Genomic DNA, 12,966 nt, shown 5'->3' on the forward strand with positions numbered 1-12,966 from the left:
CTCACCAGCAAACCACCCCTTCCCCCCAACTCGCAGGGTGGGCAAGCTAGCTTTGGCTCAAACTGTCTACTCCAGCTGAGCAGGGAGGTATGCTCTAGTGCCCCCCCTGCCCCCCCCCCCCACAGCTTCTGACCTGGGCCACTGCAGGCATGTGGCTTCATTTCCAGAATCAAAAGTCAATGTCTGTTTGCTTGCTAATAGGTTCAAATCTATTCAGCTCAGACTAACCTGTGAAGACTGAATTGATTCAGCCTCAGGCTTTTTTGACTGTACGTAACCTAGGTGCTTTTCCAGATAAGCTGACAGCATTTTAAACCTGGCATTCCTCCACAAGTGTGAGAGGAGAGTAGTCAAGCAGGTAGATTTTGCATAAGTCAAATGTAGCATCTAGTGGCCCATCTTTGCAGGGAAGCTGTTTTCAAACCAATGTTAAACTTTTCAATAGAGAATGGCATCACAAGGAGAAATATGGCTGAGATTTCTTCAACTCTTGATTAGCTGAAAGATAAGAAAATGGCTGATTGCTCTTATGTTCTTCAGTGCAAGCTAGCACAGCCTGCAAGGATTTGACTTGAGAGCTCTTCAAACTCCCAAGTTGAGTGCTGAGTTGAGTGCTGAGTCAACTGTCCAGGTCAGCACATTGCATCATTACAAAATTACCTGTTTGATATCAAAATCAAGGCTAATGGGCTCTCTATACACAGAATATTTTACCAAGAAAAAAAAATCACCTTTAAGTCTACAGATGAATTTCGCCTCAGTGAGCTATTTCACTCTATGAACGTAAGTACTATACTGGGTCCATCTAACCTAGTATCCTTTCTCCAACAGCAACAGGAGTCAATGATTTTGAAGGAGGGCATCTCTAGAGTGATCTATACCCTGTTCATTGCCTTCCACAGCATCTACCATTATTGGTGGATGCATCTAAAAAACTATGTTGTATCTTTCTTCTGGAATCAACATATATAACAAGTTACCTTAATATTAATGCTGCTTTCATTTCAAATGAAGAAATCAGAAGATTCTAATATTAAAGCAGAGACACATTTGCATTTCTATAGATAAAATACACATAAATCATTATATAAATAGTAAACCACTATTTTATGAATATGTAATGGTCTAGAGAATTTAAGTGTTATATTTTATGCTCAAAGGTGAAGTGAGGTGATAAAAAGTTCAGAATATTATGAGAAGTGATAACAGATTTTACACAGGTGTCATAAGAATAAGTTAAAACTGCACAAAGATTTCCCTGGTAGGATAATATTTACTTATCAAGAAATTACATTTTCACACTTATTTTTTCTAGCAATGAACCACTTTAATGAGACCTCCCTGCTGCATTCTCTCCCATTTGCAAATTATACTCCCTCCCCCTCAGAGACACCTCCACTGGTTCTAGTTCAACCCCCCAGAGAATATTGCACAATTTCAGCAGTAAAGCAGATAGACATGAGGGTAAATTAGCAATTAGGTCATGAAAAACAGGCAGCATAAAACAGCTATTGCTAATCTACATGAGATGCATTTACTCAATTAGGTAGATGGAAATGTTATTATGAACTCAGTATTCCACTGATGGTCTTTAAAATTAAGAAGGATGGGAGCAAATGAAATGCACATTTGGGGATTTTCAACCTTTATATACTAATTTTGAAGTATACAATGAAAGACACTGTAATAAAGATTACAAATTTAAAAGATGTTCTTACTTGTAAGTACTGGAGGGTATTTTTAGTATAACATTTTCTGCTTACAGCAACATGCTGAAGGAGTTTGGCTCCACCCTCGGAAGCTATACATCTTCAAAATATATTCTCCTTATATAATGCCCAAAGGACAATCCATTGTTTGCTAGTAAGAGCACTGTTCAGTATCACTGACCCCGTTAGGGTTGTGTCAAATTCCAGTACATACCCTAATAATTATATTTTTATAATAAATAACCAGACCCCACCCAAATTTTAATGGCTTGTACTTTAATTTGCCTTTTTACTCTCATAAATTAGTCGTGTTAAACACAATATTAAAAGTACTTAACACACACACTTGTTCATATTTAAAGAAACCTAACTATAGATTGTAATATAAGTATCCCTGTCCAATATGACTGACTGCAACTTTCATATTTCATTCATATATTTGCTAGTTGTAGTATGGACCTTCTAAGGCTGGAAGCCTATAGCTGAAAAGCAAAATGATCTTTGCACTCCAGACTATGGGAAGATAGCACCAAATCCTGGCAAAATCTCTCTGCTGATTTTACAAAACCCGCAACCTGGACAGAATAGAGCTGTACTGTAGATGCCTAAAGGATTTTCCTTGCATATGCCCCATGACTCAAAGCAATTACTAGATTTTAGTACATTAGAATAAAAATATGCATGTGCTATATTTACAGTAAGTACTACCTACCAAAAACAACACACACTAGCCCATTTTGAAAACAAAAAAATGCTTATCAACAAAAGATTTAAGAGAATACAAAAGGAAAATCCTTTATAGCTCCTCTGCTAAAATATTTGTGCTAATTACTACCTTTCCTTGTGCTTAAGTTAAGCAACTTGAGGCCCTGATTTCAAGTCATATAACTGTTCCAAAAGTTACTTTCCTGTTTCTGCAGGTTGAAATAATTGTGCATGCACTCTAGAACATAAAGCTGTTAACCCACTGTACTATCAATACATCCCACCCATCTGGGGGCAGAGGGGGGTTGGTAATGGATATGGAAACAAAAATAACAACAAAAGTAACACGGGCTCAATCTGATGCCACTTCCAGAAAAAACAAACAAAAAACCAACCAACCAAACATACCTCAAACCTGAACTTTGAGAATATTTACCAGAGTGCTTAGAATCATCCCTTTCAAATATACATTTTGTTACTACTTTGCTACCTTCAAGAATTATTTGCACACTGAATAAAACAGATTTGTTTCTAATGAATGATATTTTTATGCTTATATAAGAACATAACTGTATTCCACTTAAATGAGGCAGAAGTTTAAGTCAAATCACAAAAGTCACACTGTCACTAGATAGAAGTAAAATTTTAGAACACAAACTTCAGAAGAATATATGCACATTTTCCCATTCATTTTCTAGGTTAAGTACAGGCAGTCCTCAACTTACAACATTTTGAGTTACAACGTTTTGCACTTACAACATTTATAAACTGACACCCTGTTTCAACTTTCTGATGTCAGTTTTGACTTTACACTTGATTCAACGCCAAGCCACGCCATCTACCTGGAGAACATCTGTCCAAACTTCCTTGGACACTTTCTTTAAGAAAGCAGACAAGACTCCAGAAAAACCTGCAGCCAAGACTCCTGAGAAGACTCCAGCCAAGAACCCTTCAAAAAGTCCAACCAAGAGCCCTTCAAAACATCCAGCGAAGTCTCCTCAAAGAAGTCCTTCAAAATCGATACGATTGCTATTTACAATATAAAAACATTAGTGTAGCTATATTACTCATCTATAATTGACTGAGTACAAAATTCTGGGTTATTTTTGGTGAAAATAGGGTATCGGGTTTTGGTTCAGGAATCAATCCCCCATTTCCTATCGGAAAAATCGGTTCCAAGTTACAGCGTTTCAACTTGAGACGTGGTTTTCAGGAACCAACTGTGTCATAAGTATAAGGATTGCCTGTACATAATAACATATTACATTGCTTGTTCATTAAGACAGTGGTAAAAACTCACTCTGAAGTGTTTCAAGTTCAGCTCTAGCCAGGGCATCTTCCTTCGCCTTCATTTTTGTTTCTTTATATTCTACATACAATTGTCTGGCATCCTTTAAGAAAATGTTGCAATGATATTAGCATCCTTTAAATAAAAGCAGTTTGTTGCAATGGCACTGTTTTAAGCTCTCACACACTTATTTTTTTTAAAAGCAACTGAAATATTAATTCATTCCTTTCTTCCTTCCACCCGAGATGCATCAATTTCCAAGCTACGCGAATGATTTGCCTAAAATGTAGAAAATACATCTTGAAAAAGCCCATCTTTAATAATGCTGATATTAATTTTCTACATATATAAACAACTAGAAAATAAAGAAACCACGTTGAAAGTATTTCACAAATAAGAGAAAGAAGTCAATACAACCTTATTAGCCACTTAACAGCCTGCATCAACCTTTGCTCATCCAAGCAAACTAGAAGTCCAAGTCATAAGAAACTCTTTGTCATGTGAAAGCTAATTTGAAAATAAGAAGTTTTTACTTAAAGGAAGCCTTCTTTGTTTTACTGCAAGGTAACAACCTTCTTTGAAGACATTCATGAGAACAGCAAGATGTGAGGCCCAATGTCCGAGACCTTAAAAAAACCCTAGCTTTTTAGGATTCTGAAAATTGTATAATTGTGAAACAATGCAAGTGTTTAAACAAATATCACACTGCAAAAGTGTTCTGATCATTATTAAACTAGATCCACTGTGAAAAAAGAAGCAGGTTTAAACAGACTTACTGATACTTAAAGTATTTGTCACATATTTCACTTTTACAATAAGGCTGCTGTCAGAAATAGCCTCAAGAATAATAAACTTCAAATAAATTTAAACTAATTAGTTGTAAAGAGGCTTTCCGTTCAAATTTTTAGGCTGAAATAAGAATTTTCCCACAATTATGACCAACTAATGGAATTAAGTTGCAATTTATAAATCTGCATTCAACCAGTAAACATTGACTCCAAAATAGAAGTACTGAAATAGGTAATGATGCAATTGCATTTATTATTCTTTAAAATATACAAAACACTCATATCACATGTAAGTTAGTAACATCAGCTGAACTTCATTGTGCTTGGATTGTAACCTACAACAATCATTATGTAATGATTATTACACATTTGTAATCTAGTAAATTCAATATTTATTTATTCTTCTTATTAGGAAAAAAATTAATTTTTCTAAGTTTATTTTCATTGCAATTCAAACTTGAGCATTTTTCTGTAGCTATATAATAAGTATATTATTAAAATAATCTTTTTATTAAGAAGGGGGTTAAAAGGTCACTTATTTTTCTAAACAAACATCACCACTGTTGGTAGCAATATAAAATATATAATTAAAACATATAAAATATAAAATGCAGGTTGCCATACAGATGTCAGATGTAAACCATTAGCCAGTTTCTCTCTCTCTCTTCCCCCACCGCCACACTATCCATGCTCAACTTTATCTGCTGAAGTTATCAGGCCTCTCCAAATGGAGCTTATACTTAATATTCTGCTTTGAAGTCATCTGGCAATGATCTAATTTAGAGCTGCTAAAACTCCAGGTAACCATATTTACTCAAATATAAAAGATGACCCCCCCCCCCCCCAATAATTAGACTCTATATATGGAAAATTCATAATTTTATAATTTTCCAGGTATATGTTTCCAATTATTGGAGACATGCCCTGAATTTGTTCCCCTCCCACTACTACAGCAGGGAAAGTAAGCATGGGGAGGCAGGTAGACTTCTTGCCCTCTGCCTCTCCCCAGCTTATTCCCACTGCAGCTCCTCCCCTCCCCACTTATGGTCAGATCCTGCTCTCCTTGACCACATGGAGGTGAGAAGCAAATTTGAAAATGCTGACCTTGAAATTAAACATGTCTGTAGTAATCTGCATATATTAACCCATAGATTTAGTTAATCTAGAATTGATTTTTTTAAATCTTTTTTGAAACTGCTGTACCTGTGTTAAAATATGCCCCATAAACACACTTTCACATAGCACTTTAATACCTACTTATATATCGTACAAACTGTGCCTGATATTAGTCCAAAGCCAAAAAGGTTATGACTTACCATACAGTTAACTGGGCTGGGCCCCAGCAGAGTCTACAGCATTTCAAGACATGGTGACTCTATAGCTCAGCACTGTTGTATTTGTGTACCCCCATAAAGGAGCCACGTGCTAATTAGCCTCCCCTACTGATGACTGGAACTGGGTGTTTTTGTCACAAGTCCTGTGATGCTCCAAAAATGTATATGCAGATAAGGCATATAGCAAGCTGATCTGGCTCTACTTCATGGAGGGCAGGGCCACACTAATCATATGCAACACATTAAGAGGGGCTGACAGAGGGATTCTGGGTGAATTGCTTGGAGCCCTATTTGGTAACATTTGCCAGACACTTAAGGTAGATAAAGAAATAGGAATAATTGAAAGTGGTAAAGAAAGACACAGCTCAGCTCATTATAAAATCAAAACGCATTCAGTGTAGTGGCTCACTATGACTTGGGGGGGGAAAAAAAAGAGTCAGCATTGAAGGGGACAGCACTCAACAGACACTACCATATATCTTATAAAATGGGATGCACTAGCCTGTCCTCATGGTAGGTTCCCATCAACATGTTCAATGTTGGTTGCATTTAAATCAACTTCATAGTTGATGTCCACTCCTAAGCACATACTGCTTTTGGCAGCAGTTTAATGAAAGACAATGTATTTAATGAGGTGCCTTTGTATGTGAATGCAAGATGAGGGGCTTTCCCCTCCCGCTGCACCATGCTGATCAGGGGAGAACAGACCTCATCTTGTGGTCAAGTAAATATGATACTTATGTGAAGAACTGGGCTGCAAGAAGAAGACATGTGTGAGAGGCAGAGGGCAAGAGAGCTACCAAGATTTAATTTTCCCTGCTGTAATGGTATGAAGGGGACAAATTCCAAGGCAAACCTCTAATAAGTAAATTCTATAGTGCCAGATTTCATCCCCTAGTGCCAGAATTGGGGGGAAATCAGAGACAGGAAGCAGTTCTGATTGTGTCACCTCTACCAGCTATATGCCAGTAAAGCTATTTCCTGTGCAATAGATACTTTCTGCTGGTTATTTTAGAAGTTTCATTTCATTTTGTCTTGTCTAGATATAAACGGGCCAAAGAATGTGGCTGGAAATATGCAGTTTATACACCTGTCTAAATGTGTCAGTTCAAGTCCTATGAGCAAGGGTGTGCACATGATACAGGATGGCCATTATTCACAGGAGGTATCAAGAACTTAAAAGTTTTCTTGAAAGGAAGCACCCTTCAAAAACACTCATCTGAAAAATTAGGATCTGTATTTATTTTTATGGTTTTCTTAGTTAAACCTGAAGTCTGGAATCCCTACATGTATATAAGATGTGTCCTTGTATTAACAAGTGCTTTGAGCCATTCTCCAGAATAATCAACAAAAAGTAACTTAGTATTTCCTCTGCAAATAATTTTGAAGACATTCAAAATACATGGAATATGTGTCTGACATAGCTGACATCCCATGGATGTTTTTGATTAAGGCTATAGTTTTATGTGGCTACAGTCATACCTTTAAATTTAACCCATTTGACACTGAAAGCCAATATTTGATGCTGAATTCTGGTGCAAAATTCATTATTGCTTGTGGGACCTCCAGACAGCAGGCACTAGGGGGGTAACTGTCAATCTTTCTAGCATGTCAATCATGAAACAAATGGAATTGTGGCTCAAATGAAAATGAGAGGAGCAGAAAAACAAAGAAAACTAACTAGTCATAAGCAGATAAAGCAACAGTAATACTAAATTTGATGCATCTAAATAAAGAAGAGCTGATGCCCAGGTTCAAGATACAGCACAGGCATTGGGATGTTTGTATGTTTATTGTTAAATGAAACTATTTTTGTATGAGCAGAGGATTAGTCTTATTAGAGTATTCTGGTATCACAGCTTGTAAAATGTGTATATATATAATTTATGTAAGACTAGAAACTATAGAAATAACTCATTTTAAAAGATTTACAGGCAGCATTTTGTCCTCAACATGAATATTTGACTCTACAAGTTACAAGAAAGCTAAAAAGATGCATCTGAGGGCAGATCTTGATAACCAGCATTATGAATTATATATAAAATTGGCCCAACATGTTACCATGAAATAGAAAACAAAACAGGAAAGAGCCAGTTGACAGAAATTAGTATTTACAAGGAGACTTACTGAGGGAAACTTGCAGGGGCTGGAGGGAGGGCAAAAACAGGTTCCCTCAGGTGGGGTAGGGGAGGCTGAGGCCAGCAACTGTGCTGGCCTCAGCAGCCTTACCTGGAGTCCAGGGGGCTCAGGTTGCTGCAGCCATGGCACTCCTGCAGCTGGAAGCCTGTCCAGCTGCTGGAGTGTGGCTCTGGCCAGCCAGGCTCTGGTTTTGGGCGGTGCACACTGCCTTCACTTACATCACCCTGCTTTTTTTTACATGGGTTTTTTGACCCTGGACCTCCTGAGGTCAAAAAAAACTGTCCGAATTACAAGTAGCAGGATGGAGAATGCCTGAATATGGGGTATGTGGTGCCAGAGCGCATGTCCAAACGAATATGCACATTCAGGGGTGTGCATTTGCCACAGCACATATTTGTGCCACTGCTCTGTGCCCCAGGACATACTCTTACACACCAAATTGTCCCAGATGAGGTGGGGGAGGCTGGGGCCCCTTGATACTAAGCTACAAGTAATTTGTAGTTCTTGATATTAAACAACAAGTAATTTTATCTCCACTTCTAAAATTTTCTTTTAAATTAATGGAAAACTGGCAATGTGTTTATTCAGTGGAATTATTCTGATGTAGGGACTGAATTCCTAGTTTTGTATATTAATTAGTGACTCTAGTCTCATCCTGCTATCTTGGTTCTCTTCACCTAACTCTCACCTAACAGCATGCATCTCTTGTCATTTCTCCCACCTACCTGTTAGCAAAGAATAGCACAATCACCATGTGTAGCTGGAGACAGACCTAAGAGAGCAGGAGAGGGTCCCAAACTGCTTGGGCTGTTGTGGCCAAAGAAAGAAGAGAACTACATTTACAATTCAAAGCAGAACCTTTGAAGGTGTGAAAGACTGTAATACCGAAAAGAGACAAAGAAATTGAATGTATAAAAGTCGTGAGGGACATGCTATACATGAGGTACAAGGTACATGAAAAGCATGTCATGGTCATCACCCAAGGGAGAAAAGGAGATACAGATTCTCCTATGAAAACCTAACCAGAGATGACACCTGTGGGATCTCCACTCCAGTGCCCAAGATGGCCTGTGGATTCCCCCAGAAGGATTTTCTAAACACCTGGCTGTAAGGATTACTTTTGGTTTATTATATTGCATTTTAAGTTAGATTTAGTTGTGTGTGCTGCCACTGTGTCTTACTGGGCTGTGTCTTTGCTTAAGCAAAGTTCTTCTGTTCTTTGTCATGTCCTAGAAGTTGCTGTGTTCAATAAATGCTCTCTCAAGAGAATGGACTATTGTTGTTCAAACATTTATGAATTCAGTGCCACTACCTAAAGTCTAATACTAGGTCTTGTAACATACCCCTCATTTTTTCTCTTAAGGGAAAACAATGCAGGGGTTTAAAGAAATAATACCAGTCCCACAGGACCAGGTGTGTCCCCAATCCACCTTCCATGAGAGAATAAGACCTGCCTTGTGTGTGTGGGGGGGGGGGGGGGAGGGGGGAGATTCAGTATAACTGTCAAAATTAAGCACAACTGGTATGAAAAATCTAGCAGCATGCTCCCAACACACACAAATAGGTGACAAAATTGCTAATATGCAATTTAATCATTGCCCTGTGCTTTCTTTGTGTCAATAATATTATTAATCAAATATATACCTTGTAAAAGAAAAAGTAATGTTCATGTAAAATCCTATTACTTATTTCCATTTTTTGAATTCTTAAAGGATTTTTTGTTTTGTTTTGTTGCAATAATCTTTCAGTTTGTGTGAAAGCAGTATCAACCATGGAAATAATCTCAATTACAAATAATGATGCTTTATTTGTACACAAATACTGATAGAGAGACAAGATTTTTTTTTTTTTTTTTTTTTTTTTTTTTTTTTTTTACAGTAAACACAAGACAGAACCCTGGATTTGCCTTTTGTAATAAAAATGCCTATCACCACATGACAAAAACACTGTCTCATTGCCTTAAATATTCTGATGACATCAGTGTGTTGTCATGGTAATAAATGCGATATCAAAAATTTGGCATAACAATTTCACTGCATGACCAAAATGGGAAAGAAGGCCAAGTAAGAAAACACTTATCAATGTCTTTAAACAAATATTATATAACAATAATACAAGAATTAATATAATATTCTGAGCAACAGAAGATATATGCTGCTTAGAGCTTTTCTTCTCACCTATAACTTTTGCGCCGCCACTCTCTCAAGTGAAATATTTCCACTACTGAACACTTCACTCGCTCCCTAGTTTACTGCCTATTCTCTTGCCAATTAATTTCTGAGCTATTTCCCTACTGCCTGACTTTTACCTCCCTACTTCTGGTTCTCTTATGATGAAATAAGTGGTTCAGGGTAATGTAAATGAGCATTCCTTCCAGTCTGCAACATCCTGTCCCCTGGAGATTAGAAACTCTTCATCCTGTTTACTCCAGTGCATCAATAGTGATCAATTTTAAATCCAGAAAATTTAGGCATTTTCTACCAGTTATCCATATGGAAATTTAAGAGTCTTCTCCAGGTTAAATCTTATGATTGGAAATCCCGCTTTTAACCATATTATTTAGACACAATAGATTACAGATGTAATAGTAAACATGATTCACACTAAAATATAAAGTGAAACATGAAAACAAAACACAAAAAGAAAAGTTTGATTAAGTCAGAAAACAAAAAATATTTGAAAATAGCCTTGCCACAGAAGAAGTACATCTGATAAGCCCTCTTGAGATTAATGAGACACTGCTGATCTGTTTCAGGCCAGAATTGAACCATCTTTAAACAGCTGGTGAAGTGTGATGAGAAATGTTTCCTAGATTTTTCTTTTAATTCAACACTGTGCTGCCAAGAGATTAAACACCTCTAGGTCAGTGGTTTGAATCTAGTCCAGGCTAGTAAATCAGTAAAAGTAATTACCATCTGGTGGTCTACATAAAATAAATTAGTGGCCTTTTTATTTTAGCCTATTTCCTTGTAGACAAAGGTCTGCATCACAAAAGTTCCCATCACAATTGGAAATCTTGTTGACAAATCTCAGTAGGTTACCCTCCATCCAAATACATATGGAGACTGAACTGCCTTCTCACCACTGAAGGACAACTGGAAGTTTTTCTAACAACCCATTAACAGGAATATACAATGAAGATTGCAAAATTATGCTTCAGATAATGGGGAATTTCCATTTTTTAAAGAGTCTATTTCGATAGGAACCAGACAAAATGTCTCCTGTTCCATTACAGCAGGGACCACTCAAGATCACAATTTAACTAACTTTTCCTAGAGCTGTGCTAGTATCAAAGTTGCAAAATGAAGGTGCAAAATGAAGACACATTTATTAAGATCTACCACAAGCAACATGGCAATTGGTAGAAGAATACTTGTTCAAAAGCAAAATCAGTATATTAGAGAATAGAATTTTCAGTTTTTTTTAAAAGCAACAATATAAACTAAACTAACACGGGCATTCAAGAAATAGAACAATTTCTTTAAGTTCTCTCTCTTCACTTGCACCTTGTCAACCTTTTTTTTTAATCCAATTTATTTCTATGTTTGTTAGCTGTTGTGGCATGCATTTATAATTCAAATAAAATCCATAATTAACCCAATTTTAAAACAAAACAATCTTACACATGCACTCATAAAAAGGACACCAGCAGCCTTTTTTCCAGGTCATTAGTGTGAAAGAATAAACAAAAATATATTTAATAGCTTGCCCCTCCCTCTACTCCTACCAAAGATATGTATTTGGTTTTTGTTCAACCCTGTCCCTGTAGTACAAATCATACAATATTTTATTCCAGTACCAATTCCGTTGAACAATATAAATTAATGCTGTTTCACATCAAACTCAGCAAAAAGCAACACTAAGATTTGATTTATACTACCATCTACTTTCTATTACATCACTACTTCAACAAGTCCATTGCTATATTTTTTTTTAAACTTATTTCCTTTTTCTCCATTTTCCTCTCCCAAATTAGACAAATCAGATAAGCAAAATGATCTTCTTCTTCTTGAACTACAATATTTATATAAATAAGTTTTGAAAGTTCTACATTTTTCTCACACATCCCCTCCCTCTTTCTTGTAATTCCATGACAAAATGCAGAGAACGTTAAAATGACATAGCCTTTCACAACAATATGCAAACAAAGCATTTTCCCCAAGTAAAAAGGTCCATCTTAATTACTTTAAGTGCCTCCTTCTTAGATTTGCTATTTTTGAAAGAGGAGAGGCATGAGGAAAGGAAGACACTGGCTAAGTTGGATAAATGAGAATTAGACATGGGCAAAGCTAGGCAAATCTAAAAAGTCTATATGGACAGAACTGCATTAAGCAGTCATTAACATGCCCTATTTCATAAGTATGTACTTTTGGAGCCATGTGGTATAATTTTAAATTGCAAATTAGTTTTCTCATTTTCTTTTTAAAAAGAAACAGAAAAACTTTAGAGATTAAACATTTTGGTCTCAGCAAAATGAATGCATTTGGTCAAGAAAATACTATTTAGCTATTTGGAACAGTAAGGATAAAGGTGGGTCACAAGGAAGTCTAATCTTCTCCAAAAAGTTACTAAAATCCTCCCCATCAACTACATGCACACAATACATTAAACTAAAAATGGAACTTTTAATTTAGACTAAAAATAGTGTTTATTATGGCATGCCATTGCAAAAATTGAGTGCAGCTTGGTCAATGGTAAAGTTAAATGATTGAAAAAGTAATTGAGACATGGTTCAACAGGTATCTAACATTTTTAGCAATCCATTCTCAATACATCACCCTCACCACATATATTCTCTCTGTTCAGACTAATGCATACAGAGGCTGTTTCTGGTGCAGAAGGGATCTGGAAAATTGTACATGCTTACTGGAAAAAAAAAGTCAACTAAATAACAGAAAGCTATCTAAATATGAAGAGTAAAAGAAAACATCTCTCTAACAATAATCCCAATTACGGTCTTCATAATTTTTACAGAACTGTGTAATATTTTGAAAGTGTTAAGT

The 12,966-nt window shown here is 36.4% G+C and overlaps 1 protein-coding gene across 1 annotated transcript in view; it reads right to left on the minus strand.

Annotated features, from left to right (window-relative positions):
- Positions 1–12,966, minus strand: part of DNAJC1 (DnaJ heat shock protein family (Hsp40) member C1) — a 203,254-nt gene that overhangs the window by 94,141 nt on the left and 96,147 nt on the right. Inside the window, exon 7 of the mRNA XM_014608954.3 lies at positions 3,715–3,805. Within this exon, the coding sequence (XP_014464440.1) occupies positions 3,715–3,805 (91 nt within the window). The remainder of the gene's footprint in view (positions 1–3,714; positions 3,806–12,966) is intronic.

Source organism: Alligator mississippiensis, chromosome 5, assembly GCF_030867095.1.
Source record: "Alligator mississippiensis isolate rAllMis1 chromosome 5, rAllMis1, whole genome shotgun sequence".
Classification (NCBI taxonomy): domain Eukaryota; kingdom Metazoa; phylum Chordata; order Crocodylia; family Alligatoridae; genus Alligator; species Alligator mississippiensis.